The sequence below is a fragment of the Chelonoidis abingdonii genome, chromosome 25 (genome assembly GCF_003597395.2).
Source record: "Chelonoidis abingdonii isolate Lonesome George chromosome 25, CheloAbing_2.0, whole genome shotgun sequence".
Taxonomy (NCBI): Eukaryota; Metazoa; Chordata; order Testudines; family Testudinidae; genus Chelonoidis; species Chelonoidis abingdonii.
This window is the reverse complement of record NC_133793.1, coordinates 9,684,947-9,696,920: the sequence shown is the minus strand read 5'-3', so window position 1 is coordinate 9,696,920 and position 11,974 is coordinate 9,684,947. Positions and strand designations below refer to the sequence as shown.

The 11,974-nt window shown below is 52.3% G+C and overlaps 1 protein-coding gene across 2 annotated transcripts in view; it reads right to left on the bottom strand.

Moving 5' to 3' along the window:
* The window catches only part of CNKSR1 (connector enhancer of kinase suppressor of Ras 1), a 28,666-nt gene extending 19,534 nt beyond the window's left edge, over window positions 1-9,132 (bottom strand). The window contains exons 1-4 of one of the 2 annotated variants that reach the window (XM_032802825.2): window positions 8,982-9,132; window positions 3,868-4,025; window positions 3,390-3,592; window positions 2,518-2,602 (exon numbers count right to left, since the gene is read on the bottom strand). In XM_032802825.2, coding sequence (XP_032658716.1) covers window positions 2,518-2,602; window positions 3,390-3,466 — 162 coding nt within the window. In that variant the 5' untranslated portion in view covers window positions 3,467-3,592; window positions 3,868-4,025; window positions 8,982-9,132. Of the gene's footprint in view, window positions 1-2,517; window positions 2,603-3,389; window positions 3,593-3,867; window positions 4,026-4,933; window positions 6,154-8,981 lie in introns of those variants that run through there. The other variant, XM_032802824.2, reaches the window with a different exon arrangement.
* Window positions 9,133-11,974: the final 2,842 nt, after the last annotated feature.

The window sequence follows — 11,974 nt, the reverse complement described above, 5'->3', positions numbered from 1 at the left end:
CCCCCCTCATTTACAAGCCATTAAGGGTTCCCTGTGTCTCCTTTTCCATCTCTCTCCATGTCACAATCTCCCCTCCCCCACCTCACAGCTACCCTTCCCTTCCTCGCTTCCAGACCCTGTTTCCAAAGCCGGAGAAGCCTCCCCCAGAGCCCATTCCAGACGCGCCCTCTCCTGCCGGTGCCCTGGACTCTGCATTCCCCCCTGAGCAGGCCAGGATCTTCAGGGAACGATTAGCTCCTAGTACCTGTGGCTCAGCCAAGCAGCCGCTCCCGAATCTCTGGTTCAGCCCGTTCGGGAGGAGAGAGACTTTCGCTCAGCTGAGTCTCATGGACAACTGAGCTCCCCCCAGCCCGGAACCTGATCCCAAAGGGTGAATCACAGGGTTATATAAAGAACAGTTCCCCACCCCCCCTTTGATGTTGTTTATCTCCTGGTCCCTTCCCTGCTCACACACTGGTCATTTTCTCTTTCCCTTCCCCTCTTTGCAGCTGACTGAGCTGTGCCAAGCCGAGGGTCCGATCGCGGCTGCACCCACCCATGGCTCTCATCTCCTATTGCCCACTTCCCCCTGGGCAGCACCTCAGAGGCACCCAGCCTTCCCCGGGCAGCCCAGATACACGCACCCCTTTGGCCAGCTTTGAATCACTGCCATAACCTTTCTGTAAAGCGCGGCCGTTCCGGAGATAGATACTGACATGGGCTCAGGTGACCAGATCGCACATGCCCTAGGCAAAGCGTGGTCTCCCCACTTCCAGACCTCGCTCCAGGAAGCCTTCACAGAGTGCTTGCTACACTAAAACCTTCAGTCCCTCCCTGACCCTTCCTTGATGGGCTCCCCACGCTCCCCATGGACTTGCCCCTAAATTGGGTTCTTGAAGGCAAGGCGCATGCCTAGGATTTGAACTGGCAGCACTCGTACCTATTGCTGATAACCGTCTACTCTAGCTGGAGAGCCCTGCTGGGGTCCAAGGAGGTGTTAGAGGAGTCAGAACACTGTGGACTACAAAGGCATTGCTGGCTAGAAGCCATGTCGAGACCTGAGTCTGCTTTTACCATCTTGCAACCAGCAAATCCAAGATGAAGAAGCACTGCAGAAGACTAGCAAACAGAGGACTGGAGGACGAAGGTGGTTAACAGCACTCCTTCCCATGACTCAAATACCAGCCCTCCGACAGCCCCTCCCCCCTGCCAGCAGCGACTTGCTTATAGACATGAGTCTAGTGGTGAGAGCAGGAGTCTCGGAGCCAGGATTCAGGCATTTTAGCCCTGATACATTGTGCAAGTCAGTTCATCTCTGTGCCTCAGTTTCCCCATATACACGTGTGGGTGACCCTGACTTATTTAACAGTGCTTCATTCGGGTTTGTAAAGCACTTTGAGAACTGTAGGGGAAAGGTGCTATTGAAAGGCAGGGTATGGTTCTCTGCTCCATCATCTGACAGTTTATAATCTCCAGTCAGGTTCCGTCTTTTAAACAGTCTTCCACCAATATACATTCATCTGACTCAGCTACCCGCTAACCCATCCCTGCCAGAGGGGGCAGTGCCCCACGTCCAGTAAAAACACTTCAGAAGGACAAATGGTTTGCCTACGAAATGAACCATATTGCACGGCTCAGAATCATAATGCAGAAGGATATAGTTGGGTTCCCTATAAGTGACAAGCTCCAAATTGGACATTGGGCTGGTCTATCAATACTCTCGGCTTTATCCTTGAAAAATATATACTATATAACCAGTACAAGGTTCACTTGTCTGTTCAGAAAAGGCCCAACGTTTAGATGTATGGACACAATAAGAGCAACAGGAAGGTCTCCAGCACAGATTTAAATTGTAATGAAAACACACATTATTAAACAACATCTGCCGGAAGCGTTAGTAACAAAACACTGCAGCAGGGGACTGCCCCAAAATGCAACTGACTTTGAGCAACAGACACAAGCAATTTTCATTCTCGGAGCTGAGGAAGATGCACAAACAACGAGGGACAAATTAAGAGTATGAGAAAGAAAAGCTTTAAAATCCAAGGGGCTAGTAACACCGTTTTAAAACAATGGTTAAATTGACAGCGTCCAGGGTTGCCGAGACTATGAGAAAATGTTTTGAATTGAAATAACAAAGAAATTGATTGCCCAGTCCTGCTACGAGCTCACACTCTCCTGGGATGTGGGGGTATTCGTCAGACAAGGGGAAACATTCTGGAGGGGGGAGATCCTGATGAGGTTTTGGGAAACATCTCACTGATCGTTTGCTAGTGAGAAAAACGTGTGCGCGGCATGTGGGTGTCGGTCAATCCTTATATTGTGCCCATCACCATGGTATCTGGACAGCCCTCCTTTTCTGCCCCTCCTTCTCTCACTTCCTAGGTCATGAGACACCCCGGCATGACACGAGTACTGAAGAGACGTCGCCCTTATCCACAGGCCCCCTGCATATCTCAGGGGGTAACACACAAACACGCCAACCCTGCCACAGTCTGGCTTTGGTTTCTTGGGATTTTTAAAACCCTCATTACTGACCTTCTGCAGGATCTGGGCCAGCTCTCCGCAGAGTGAGACAATGTCCCGGCTGGCTGGATAATCATTCAGGTGAGAGAAGAGATACCTGTGAAGTGTGGGAGTGAGACAGTCGTCAGGTCAAAGGAAGGCAGGAAAGGAGAGGGCCCAATGAGCCTCAAGTTAATTGAGGCACCCTCCTCCCCTTGGGCCAGGGCCTTAACGCAAGCGAAGAATCTTCCAGGGTTTTATGGTGCTTTCTGAAGGGGCCCCAGCTGGCCCAAGCAGCTGACGCTAGGACACAGAGCTCATCGCCTGCAGCGGGCAGCTACAGGCGCTCAGTGGCCTGTGTGGAACAAGGTGGGAGTCTCGATCTTGTTCACACCCCATAGAGCCACCTCAGCAAAGGAGTGAGCAGGCTGTGGAGATGGAACTCCCCTCTGGCCGCAACAGGGGGTCCCTCCAAGGCAGAAGCACACGGGCAGGGGATCCTTGTCCAGCCACTGCCCATGCTGTGCCCGTTCTCTGCACACAAGGCTCCGGGCTGGCATGCTGCTGTTTTCACCATCACCAAGAACAGTGTGGTCATAGCACCGCCCTCCCATCCCCCGTCACTGAGTGGCGCCTTGTCCCTCTGGGCTAACAGACCATCCTCCTCTGGCCAGGGAGACACTGGCTGCCTTGCATCCAGTCCTGGCAGCACTGGTCTGGCGTCTCTTTCTGTCTCTGCAAAGACTGTGTGTGCAAACCCCACAGACACAGAAGGCCTGTAGCTTCCTCCCTGTGCCATTCAGTGATCCCCTTCCTTATCATGTGGGATCCCTCCTTATGTAGCCCTGGCCTTCCAGCCTCCCCATGTGCTTTCCCTGGCCTCTGCAGACTGGGGGAGCAAGTACCTGTTGAGCCAGGAGAAGAGCCCCTTGGCCGCCGTGATCAGCTCAGCGACGCAGGCCAGGAGGTCCGGGGAGGGCATCTTGATGGCCTCTCCATCATAGACGGTCACCTTCCTGCGGCTCAGGATGAGGGTCTGGGTGGTCCGAGCGACTTGCTGCAGCTTCTCTGTCAGCGTCCCCAGGCTCGTGGTCTCCAGCTCATAGTTCTGGGAGAACAATCCAAACTAACTAAGCAGAGGAGAGAGGCGCCAGCCCTGGAGCAGCTCAGAACGAAGGCTGAGGGTGGCAGACATCCCACAACTCTGCACTGCTCCCTGAAACTGCTGGGTGGGGGACCAGGATCCCTGACCCACCCATCCCCTGGATCCCAGAGCTCCCTCCATCTGGGAAGCAAGGCTGCAGGTCAGACACCGTCGCTCACCACAGGCGGTGCTGGAGATTGGGAGAGGGCCTCGCTCCAGCCTCACAGCCACTCACTCACCAGCGCACACAGCTGTTCCACAGCTTCCAGAATGAGCTCCTGATGGCCAACACGCCTCAGGCCCAGTTCCTCCAAGTGCTGATAGGACAGCTGCAGCAAATCGTTCCCAGTCAGGGACCACGTCTCAAAGGGATACTGCTGCAGTGCCTTGTCCAGGCCTGAAAGGGGAAAATCGCAGCTGCTCCCAGATCGCCCATGTCCAGACCTCAGCCTGGATTCCCCCTCTGCTGACAGCTCTGCCAGGCCTTCCTGTCCTCTTGCCTTCACCAGGGCTTAAGCCCTGAAGCATGAGTTTTAACAGCCCTTCCAGAATAGCATTAACTCATCTAACTCCAGACATTCTTGTTATCCACCAAATGCATCCAAACCCCTTTGGAGTCTTGCTGAGGTTTTGGCCTCAGACGCATCCTGTGGCAATGAGTTCCACCGTCTAGATACGTGCTGTGAGAAAAAATATTTCCTTGCGTAGGTTTTGAGTTTGTCCCCTTCCTATTTCACTGATTGGCCCCTTGTCCAGAGACTAGGAGAACACAGCCACTGATCTACCTTCTTCCCCATCCCACCTAATGTGTAACACCAGTTACCTTCCCTGGCTGCCAGATCTGCTTCCTCCCTACTGGCAAGTCCCCATGGGGCTGCATATCCACCCCCACCAGTATGTGTACTTCCCTGCACTGGACTGTATATCCTCCCCCAGGAATGTCTCTCCTTCCCAGGGCAGATCCGGGCTGTGCCCAGCCATGCCATGCCAGCATGAGTCTAACCCGCCTCTGCCAGAGCCCCCAGGTTTCAGTCGCTCCTGCTCCCAGCAGCACTTGCACAGCTCCTCCTGCCAGCGCAGACTCTGCCCTGGGAGCTGGCAGCCCCCCTGCCCGCCCTAGGGGCTGGAGTGCACCCCCTGGCCATAGGGGCTGGAACTATGGGTGCTACCACACCCCCTGGTTTGAAGTGGTTTAAATCAAAGACAGGGTTTACGTTCCAGTTTGGGTCAATGGCTTTCAGCACCCCACACCCCCCCATACAAACTCTGCCAGCCTCTGGCCAGCCCTAGACTCTCCCCACTCACCTCTCAGCCACTGCACCACCTGCCCAGGGCTCCAGGCGCCGATGGGCTCCATGCCCAGCTCTGTTCCCGGAAAGTCTGTTCAGGGGCAGGACTCCCGGACACACCTGAGCTGAGGCAGCCCCACCAGGTAACTCCCAGCCGGCTCTGGGGTTGGTGCAGCTGCCTGTCGCTCAGCAGGGAGAGGCCCGCCCCCTCTGGAGGACCCTTGCTCCCCTCCCCACGGGAAATTCCAAGCTCTTAGCAACCCAGCTCAGAGCTCTGCCCAGCTTCCAACCCCCCCTAGTTTCATTGATTCAACAGGCTTACACACCCAATCCCCCAGGCTGTCTCCTGACTCTCTTAAAGGCACAGACCCACAGGAGGTTGTTTTCCTCGGCCCTGGCCAATGAGGGAGTGTTCCCTAGTGGGCAGAGGGCAGGACTGGGTGCTAGGAGCTCCAAATTCCACCAGATTCCACATCTGATCATGGGCGAGTCGCTAACACAACACCTGCTATCTCGGCTGACCGGCCTGGCACCAAAAGGAGGATTTGCGGAGCTAAAAGCAGGAGTGGCTACAACTCGAGCTAAAGAAGCAAGGTCCCTGAGCAGGGGTTGTCACAAGTAGCCTCTGCAGCTCCGACACCTGTAAGACATGCTCACCAGTGACATTTTGTGCCTCAGTTTCCCCACTTGTAAAATGAGAATAAGTACAACTGACCTACCAGCTCATCCCAGGGGGAGTTTAAGTCTGTAAAGTGGTTTGAGATCCTTACACGGAATGTGTTGTAAAAATACAAAGTATTATTACTTACAGAGAGCGGCTAACCATTGCATTCTCACTCTAAATATTAAAGCAAACACCGTCCTTGCTGACTGATATCATCCGGGGAGCGTGTCCTACCCGTTCACGCAGAGGCTGGCAAACAGAAACTTCTGGATTCTATACCCAGCCACTGTCTCAGCACGTGACCATGGGCACGTCATTTAGCCTCAGCTTCCCTCTCTCTAAAATGGATTCACCTTGGTAAATACTTGGAGAGCACAGAATCTTAGAAATGTGGGACTGGAAGGGTCCTCGACACATCATCTTGCCCTATGCCCTGCACTGAAGCAGGATTAAGTATCACCTAGACTAGTGGTTCTTAACCTTTACTGCAGCCTGCACCCCCCCTTTGGTTCTCAAAATATGTTCTCGCACCCCCTACCAAAAATCAAAATATGTTCTCGCACCCCTTAAACCTAGATATATTTTTTGTTTGTATATTATAGTAATTGTTAAAAAATGTATAATGTTACTAAATACATAGGTTTGATGAAACAAAGTAGTTGAACTTACGTGCCTGTGCTTCATTTGTGTTTTTGATGATTTACCTTCTAAAAAGAATCTGGCATGTCTCACCCCCACCCCAGAAAGGGCATCTCGCAGCCCCAGAGGGTATGTGCACCCCAGTTTAAGAACCACTGACCTAGACCATCCCTGACAGGTATTTGTCTAACCCAGTGAGGCTCACAAGCTGCAAGCGGCTCTTTAATGGGTCTCCTGCGGCTCTTTGCAGCACATGATATTAAAACACTGTGTGATTTAATTATTAAACAATCTAAGTTCTTAACCAATCAGGATGCTTTTACTATGTTATTAACCAACTGTAGGTGATAAAATAATAATACTGAGTCAGTCATTTTGCTGCGAGAATCATATATATATATAAATAGTAAATGAAACAATGAATTCCCACTACCATGGCTCTTATCACTGGTCTAACCTGTTCTTAAAAACCTCCAGTGACAGATATTCCACAGCCTCCCTAGCTAATTTGTGCCAGTGCTTAACTACCTTGTCAGTTAAGAAGTTTTTCCTAATGTCCAATCTAAACCTCCCTTGCTGTAATGTAAGCCCATTATTTCTTGGCCTGTCCTCACTAGATAAGGAGAAAAACTCATCACCCTCCTCTTTATAACAATCTTTATATACATGATGACTGTTATGTCCTCCCTCGGTCTTCTCTTCTCCAGACTAAACAATTTTGTCAATATTTCCATGGAGATCATGTTTTCTAGACCTTTCATAATTTTTGTTGCTCTCCTCTGCACTTTCTCCAATTTGTGCAGTGCGGTGCCCAGACCAGGACACCGTACTCCAGTTGAGGCCCTATCAGCGCGGCATAGAGCAGAAGCATTACTTCTCGTATCTTGCTTTCAACACTCCTGCTCATACAACCCAGAATGATGTTTGCTTTTTTTGCAACAGTGTTACAGTGCTGACTCCTATTTAATTTGTGATCCACTATAATCTCCAGCTCTTTTCTGCAGTGGTCCTCCCTAGACAGTCATTTCCCATTTTGTATTTATGCAACTGAGTACGCCAGGGGTCTCCAACTCGGTGCCTGCGGGCACCACGCACCCACGTCCTGGTCGGCAGTTGAGCATCCACCGAAATGCCGCTGAAATTCAGCGGCATTTTGGCGGCGATGTCTCTGGATGACCAGACAGCGAATGTGAAAAATCGGGACAGGGGTGGGGGGGTAATAGGAGCCTATATAAGAAAAAGACTCCAAAATCGAGACTGTCCCTATAAAATCGGGACATCTGGTCACCCTACATGCAACGGATTACATTCCCCCTCCCAGTACTGTTCTCCCCTCCCCTCCCCACTATGGGAACATCAGGCATGAAGAATCTCATGTCAGGTGTCCAAAATCAGAGGCCACTTCAGAGAACTTAGACCCAAATCTTCCCATCACAAAAGAAACTTGTCACTCAATGGACAAAAGGCCAATGAAATTCTGCCTCTAACACAAAGCTGCCATGAGGTGGCTGGTGAGGAGACCAGGTTTAAGCTGGACAATCCCAAGGACGACCCAGACCCAAGGATTCTTGCTCAGACTTAGCGTGACTGTTCTGGATTCCCCTTTGCGGGAGACAGCTCTGACGGACCTGGCTTGCAGACTCTTTGCTCATACTTCTAGGTCAAACCCTTGATTCCAAAGGAAACCAATGTAACCTGTTTGCTGCTATTCCCTGCCCAGGAGCAAGAGGGGGGCCCTGCAAGGATCCTGGGGCTGGTGCATTTTAAAATATAAGGTTATCTAAAACCAAACATACCAGTGAGGAAAGGAGAGGTAGCCTGGTGTAGTGGTTAGGGCACTAGGACTGGTCAACCAGGAGATACGACGTCTGTTCCTGGCACCAATATGAATTTGGCCAACTCACCCCTCTGTGCCTCAGTTTCCCCATCTATACAACAGGGATAATTATACTTGCCCACCTCACGCGGCGTTGCGAGGAGATGTTTGTATCTGCTTGAAAAGTGTTTTGCAATCCTAGTGAAGCATGACAGCGGAGGACAAAGTAAATGTTAAATCCACTCTCTAGCTGAAGCATTGGGACAGACCTGAATCATTTCTGTGGCCAGTGTTTGGTTCTGTGGAAGCAGCGCTCCCCGGAGTCCAAGCCTCCTAATTGCACTGGGAGTTCCAATTGGAGGGCTGCAACATGGAGCTGAGTAGTGACGCTTGGTCTAGCCTCCCCTCTGCAGCACAGGTTCAAGGGGCTGGCGTGTTACCTCTTTCCTAGGACCCTAGACACTGCGCATTCCTCCCCCACTACACACCCTCCTCGGCAGTGCACGTAGCCTCCACCTTTATCACCCGTCCCCAGATCCTCACTGGGTTCTTTGTTCTACAGCCCCCTCGGAGGCAGGATCTCCGCTGAGGAAAGAGGCCTGATGAGAGCACAGGACTGGGTGCCAGGAATGCTAATCCCTGCTCTGACAATGATTTCCTCTTCAACCTTGGGAAAATCACTCACCTGCTCCGTGCCTCAGTTTCCCCCTCTATAAATAGCCATAATACTTGCCTATTTCCCAGGTGTACAGGCTTCATCCTGGCTGTGCCAGTCAATGACAGTCCCTAGATCATGTCTGCAAAATACTCGACTTTGTTCTCCAGCACCTCCCCCACCCCCACAGTACAAGAACTCCCCTATCTTGTCAAGTCCTCTCCCACATGTACACACCCTCCCCGGTGAGTTCCCTGCCCCCAGGAATGCCTCACCCCCCACCCACTCACTCTGCTCTTTGCCTTGGTGGTCTCCAGATCTCTTAGTTACAGGGGGGATGGGGGGGAAGCTTTTCCCCTTAGCAGCTCCACAGCCCCGTTCAGAGCTCTGCAGGCCAGCCCGGGAGTCCCACAGAGGAAAGGAGAATTGCTCACTTTTTCTGTTCTTTTACCTTTTGGAAAACGTTGCTTCTCTGCTGAACGAAGGGGCAGGTCAGCTTGCAAGATGCGCCAACAGAGATGCACCTGACTCTGCAAAGCCTCTCCCAGGCAAATCGACCTTCCTCACCTGAGCAGGCCCCACTGAAGTCAGCTCAGCTCCCCAAAGGTTTTGCAGGATCCGGCTGTTGCCGCCAGCGCCAGTCGCTGACTGGATCCAGGCTGGAAGAGCCACATGACTCCTCTAGGAATTCATCTACAGACCCCTTGAGCACTCATCCAGCAGTATCTTCCCTCCTGTGTGGTTGGTGGTGCTGCAGATACTGCAGGGCAGAGCGCAGATTGTTTGTAGCGTGCACGTGGGGTGAGATCTGCAGGGGGAGGAGGAGAGCTTTGTTTGTAGTCAGGTGAGGAACGGAGGAGGGGGTGAAATCACCATAAATACCCTCTTGTGGTGGGGGTTCCTCATGGGTAGAGGGCACCAGTTCCCCAGAACAGAAAGATGGTCTTGTAGGTAAGGCCCTGGGCTGGGATTCCGGCTCCCAGATCTGCCACAGACTCCCCTGCGTGACCTTGTCACCTCCTCCCTCCATGTCTCCGGGTTCTCCACCTGTCAAATGGGACTCACAACAATTTTGTCTGCCCTTTGTCTATTTCAATGGCAAGCTCTTCGGCGCAGGGCTGTCTCTTTCTCCGGGTCACAGCACAAACAAGCCCTGATCTTGGCCGAGGCCGCTAGGCTCCACTAATACAAACCATGGCAAAGGGAGCCCATTTCACAGATGCTTTAGAACCGTGGCTCTTAGTCCTTTAGGGCCAGATTTTTAGCAGCTAAATACCTTTAATAATCTAGCTCCATAGGAACTAGCCCTGGAACAGAAACCCCCCGACAGCCCATCGCTACAGGGCATCACGCCCTAGGAGCCTCCTGAGGACATGCCAATAGGCGATTTGCTTTCAGCCGTTTTAGCTGGCACATTTCTTACCTCGTTATGGGGAGACACCCACATTTCTTGCCATGCTGACTCCAGCAGGGAGCTTTACCCCACCCACGTCACCGCAGGTTGGGAGCCCTGTCTGAGAACTGGCCTAAAGCAATTGTTCTGGGCTCAGGTTTTGCATCTGTAGGTGCTTTATTCTGCTTTTGCAAATACAAAGGGAGGATCAGACAGGGATAGAAGGGGCTGGGCCTCTGGCTGATGGTCCAGCTCCGCACTCCGGTATCTGCAGGGACGTTTTCCAAACCTTTCTAATCAGAGAGGAGGCTTTGCCTGTATTCTTTGTTTCTCTTCAGAGGAGCAGCAGCTAAAGCATTAGCCTGGGACCCCAGAGAGGTGAGTTCTATGCTGAGCTGTGCTGCTGGGTGAATTTGGGCAGCTTTCTGTGTCTCAGCTTCCCCATTTGTAAAATGGGGCTGATTACACTGACGTCCTTTGATGAGAAGTACTAGCTTTTATTATTACAAGTTCGCCTCAAGGGAAGGTGATGCTGGTGGAAGGTGCAGTACAGACAGAGACAGGTGGCTGATATTTCCTATGCTTGATCACACTTATCAGCATAGCTGTCAGCTGGGGGAGTGAAAACCCATATTCCTGACCAACGTAGCTAAAAACCTCCAGTGTAGACACTGCTATGTCAATGGAAGAGGGCTTTTTGCACCATAGCTAAGGGCTTTCGGGGAGATGGTGATCCTACACCAGCAAAAACCTCCTTCTGTCAGTGCAGGCTGAGTCTATGCTATGCTAGAGGGCTATGTTGGCAGAAATAGCCTATATAGCACATAGGCAGAAATAGCCTCCCAGCTTCTCCCACCCTGCCCTGTGGAAGGCCTTGGGCCTGCTCAGGAGTGTCCCCCTCACGTGGTGAGAGGGGAGTTGTCAGTCAGTCCTTGGCCTTTCTGCTGCCCGGACCCACAGTGAGCCGCTAGCGCCAAGTGTGGTTGTGATTTTTGTGACGCAGACACCTACGGAGCTCTCTCTGTGAGGAAGGCTCACGGCACTACCATGCGGGCTCTGCAGATCAAGTGACTCGCCCACGGTCACACACGAAGTCTGTCTGAGCCCCGTCTGGTGTCCAGTCCATTAGAGCACACTTTCTTCACCCACCCTGGCTCCTACTGTGCTCCTCACCCTTTCCCAGAGCCCTTGGAGCTGTCTGATGGTCTCCTTCACGCCCCATGTTCTTTCAATGCTGGGATGCTGACTGCTCCTCTCTCGGAAGCCATCCCCCCATTGGAAGGATGAGGAATTCAGTCTTCAGCTGCTTCCCTCTTTGCTGACAAAGGGGAATTCATTCTTGATGCTCATCCGGTTCTGGACACGCACCTCCCAATCCCACCCAAACACATCACCAATGAGCTCTCACCTTGACCTGGAGACTCCATCCTCTCCTGGGCCTGGAGGGGAAGATGCTCTCTCCACGTTCCTTCAATCCGGGGCTTCCATACACAGCTCCTTCTGTCCTGCCACAATTGTCTGCCCCTCCTCCCCAGGAGCAAGGCCGGATTATCAGCATCTGCCACAGTGCTTCTGGATTTCCCTTGCTGACTCAGATTAAGGCTGCTGCTGTCGTGAATTTGACCCCAGTCCACTGCTGGGATTGTTTTCATGAGATAATCTCCAGCTGGCTGAACTGATGGGGAATGCAGCAGGGGGTTGGGGCGAGGCGGAAAGTGAGTTTCAGCTTTGGTGGCGTGATCAGAGAGTTTCCATGCACTGGGAGCTGGACAGGCGTATCCCACCCCAACAGCTCACCATAAGGTTCAGACTCCATGCCAAGTCCCAGCCCAGTGCTTTAACCACAGCTCCAGTCCATCCTGCATCTCACACCTGCCTTTCCCACAAGGC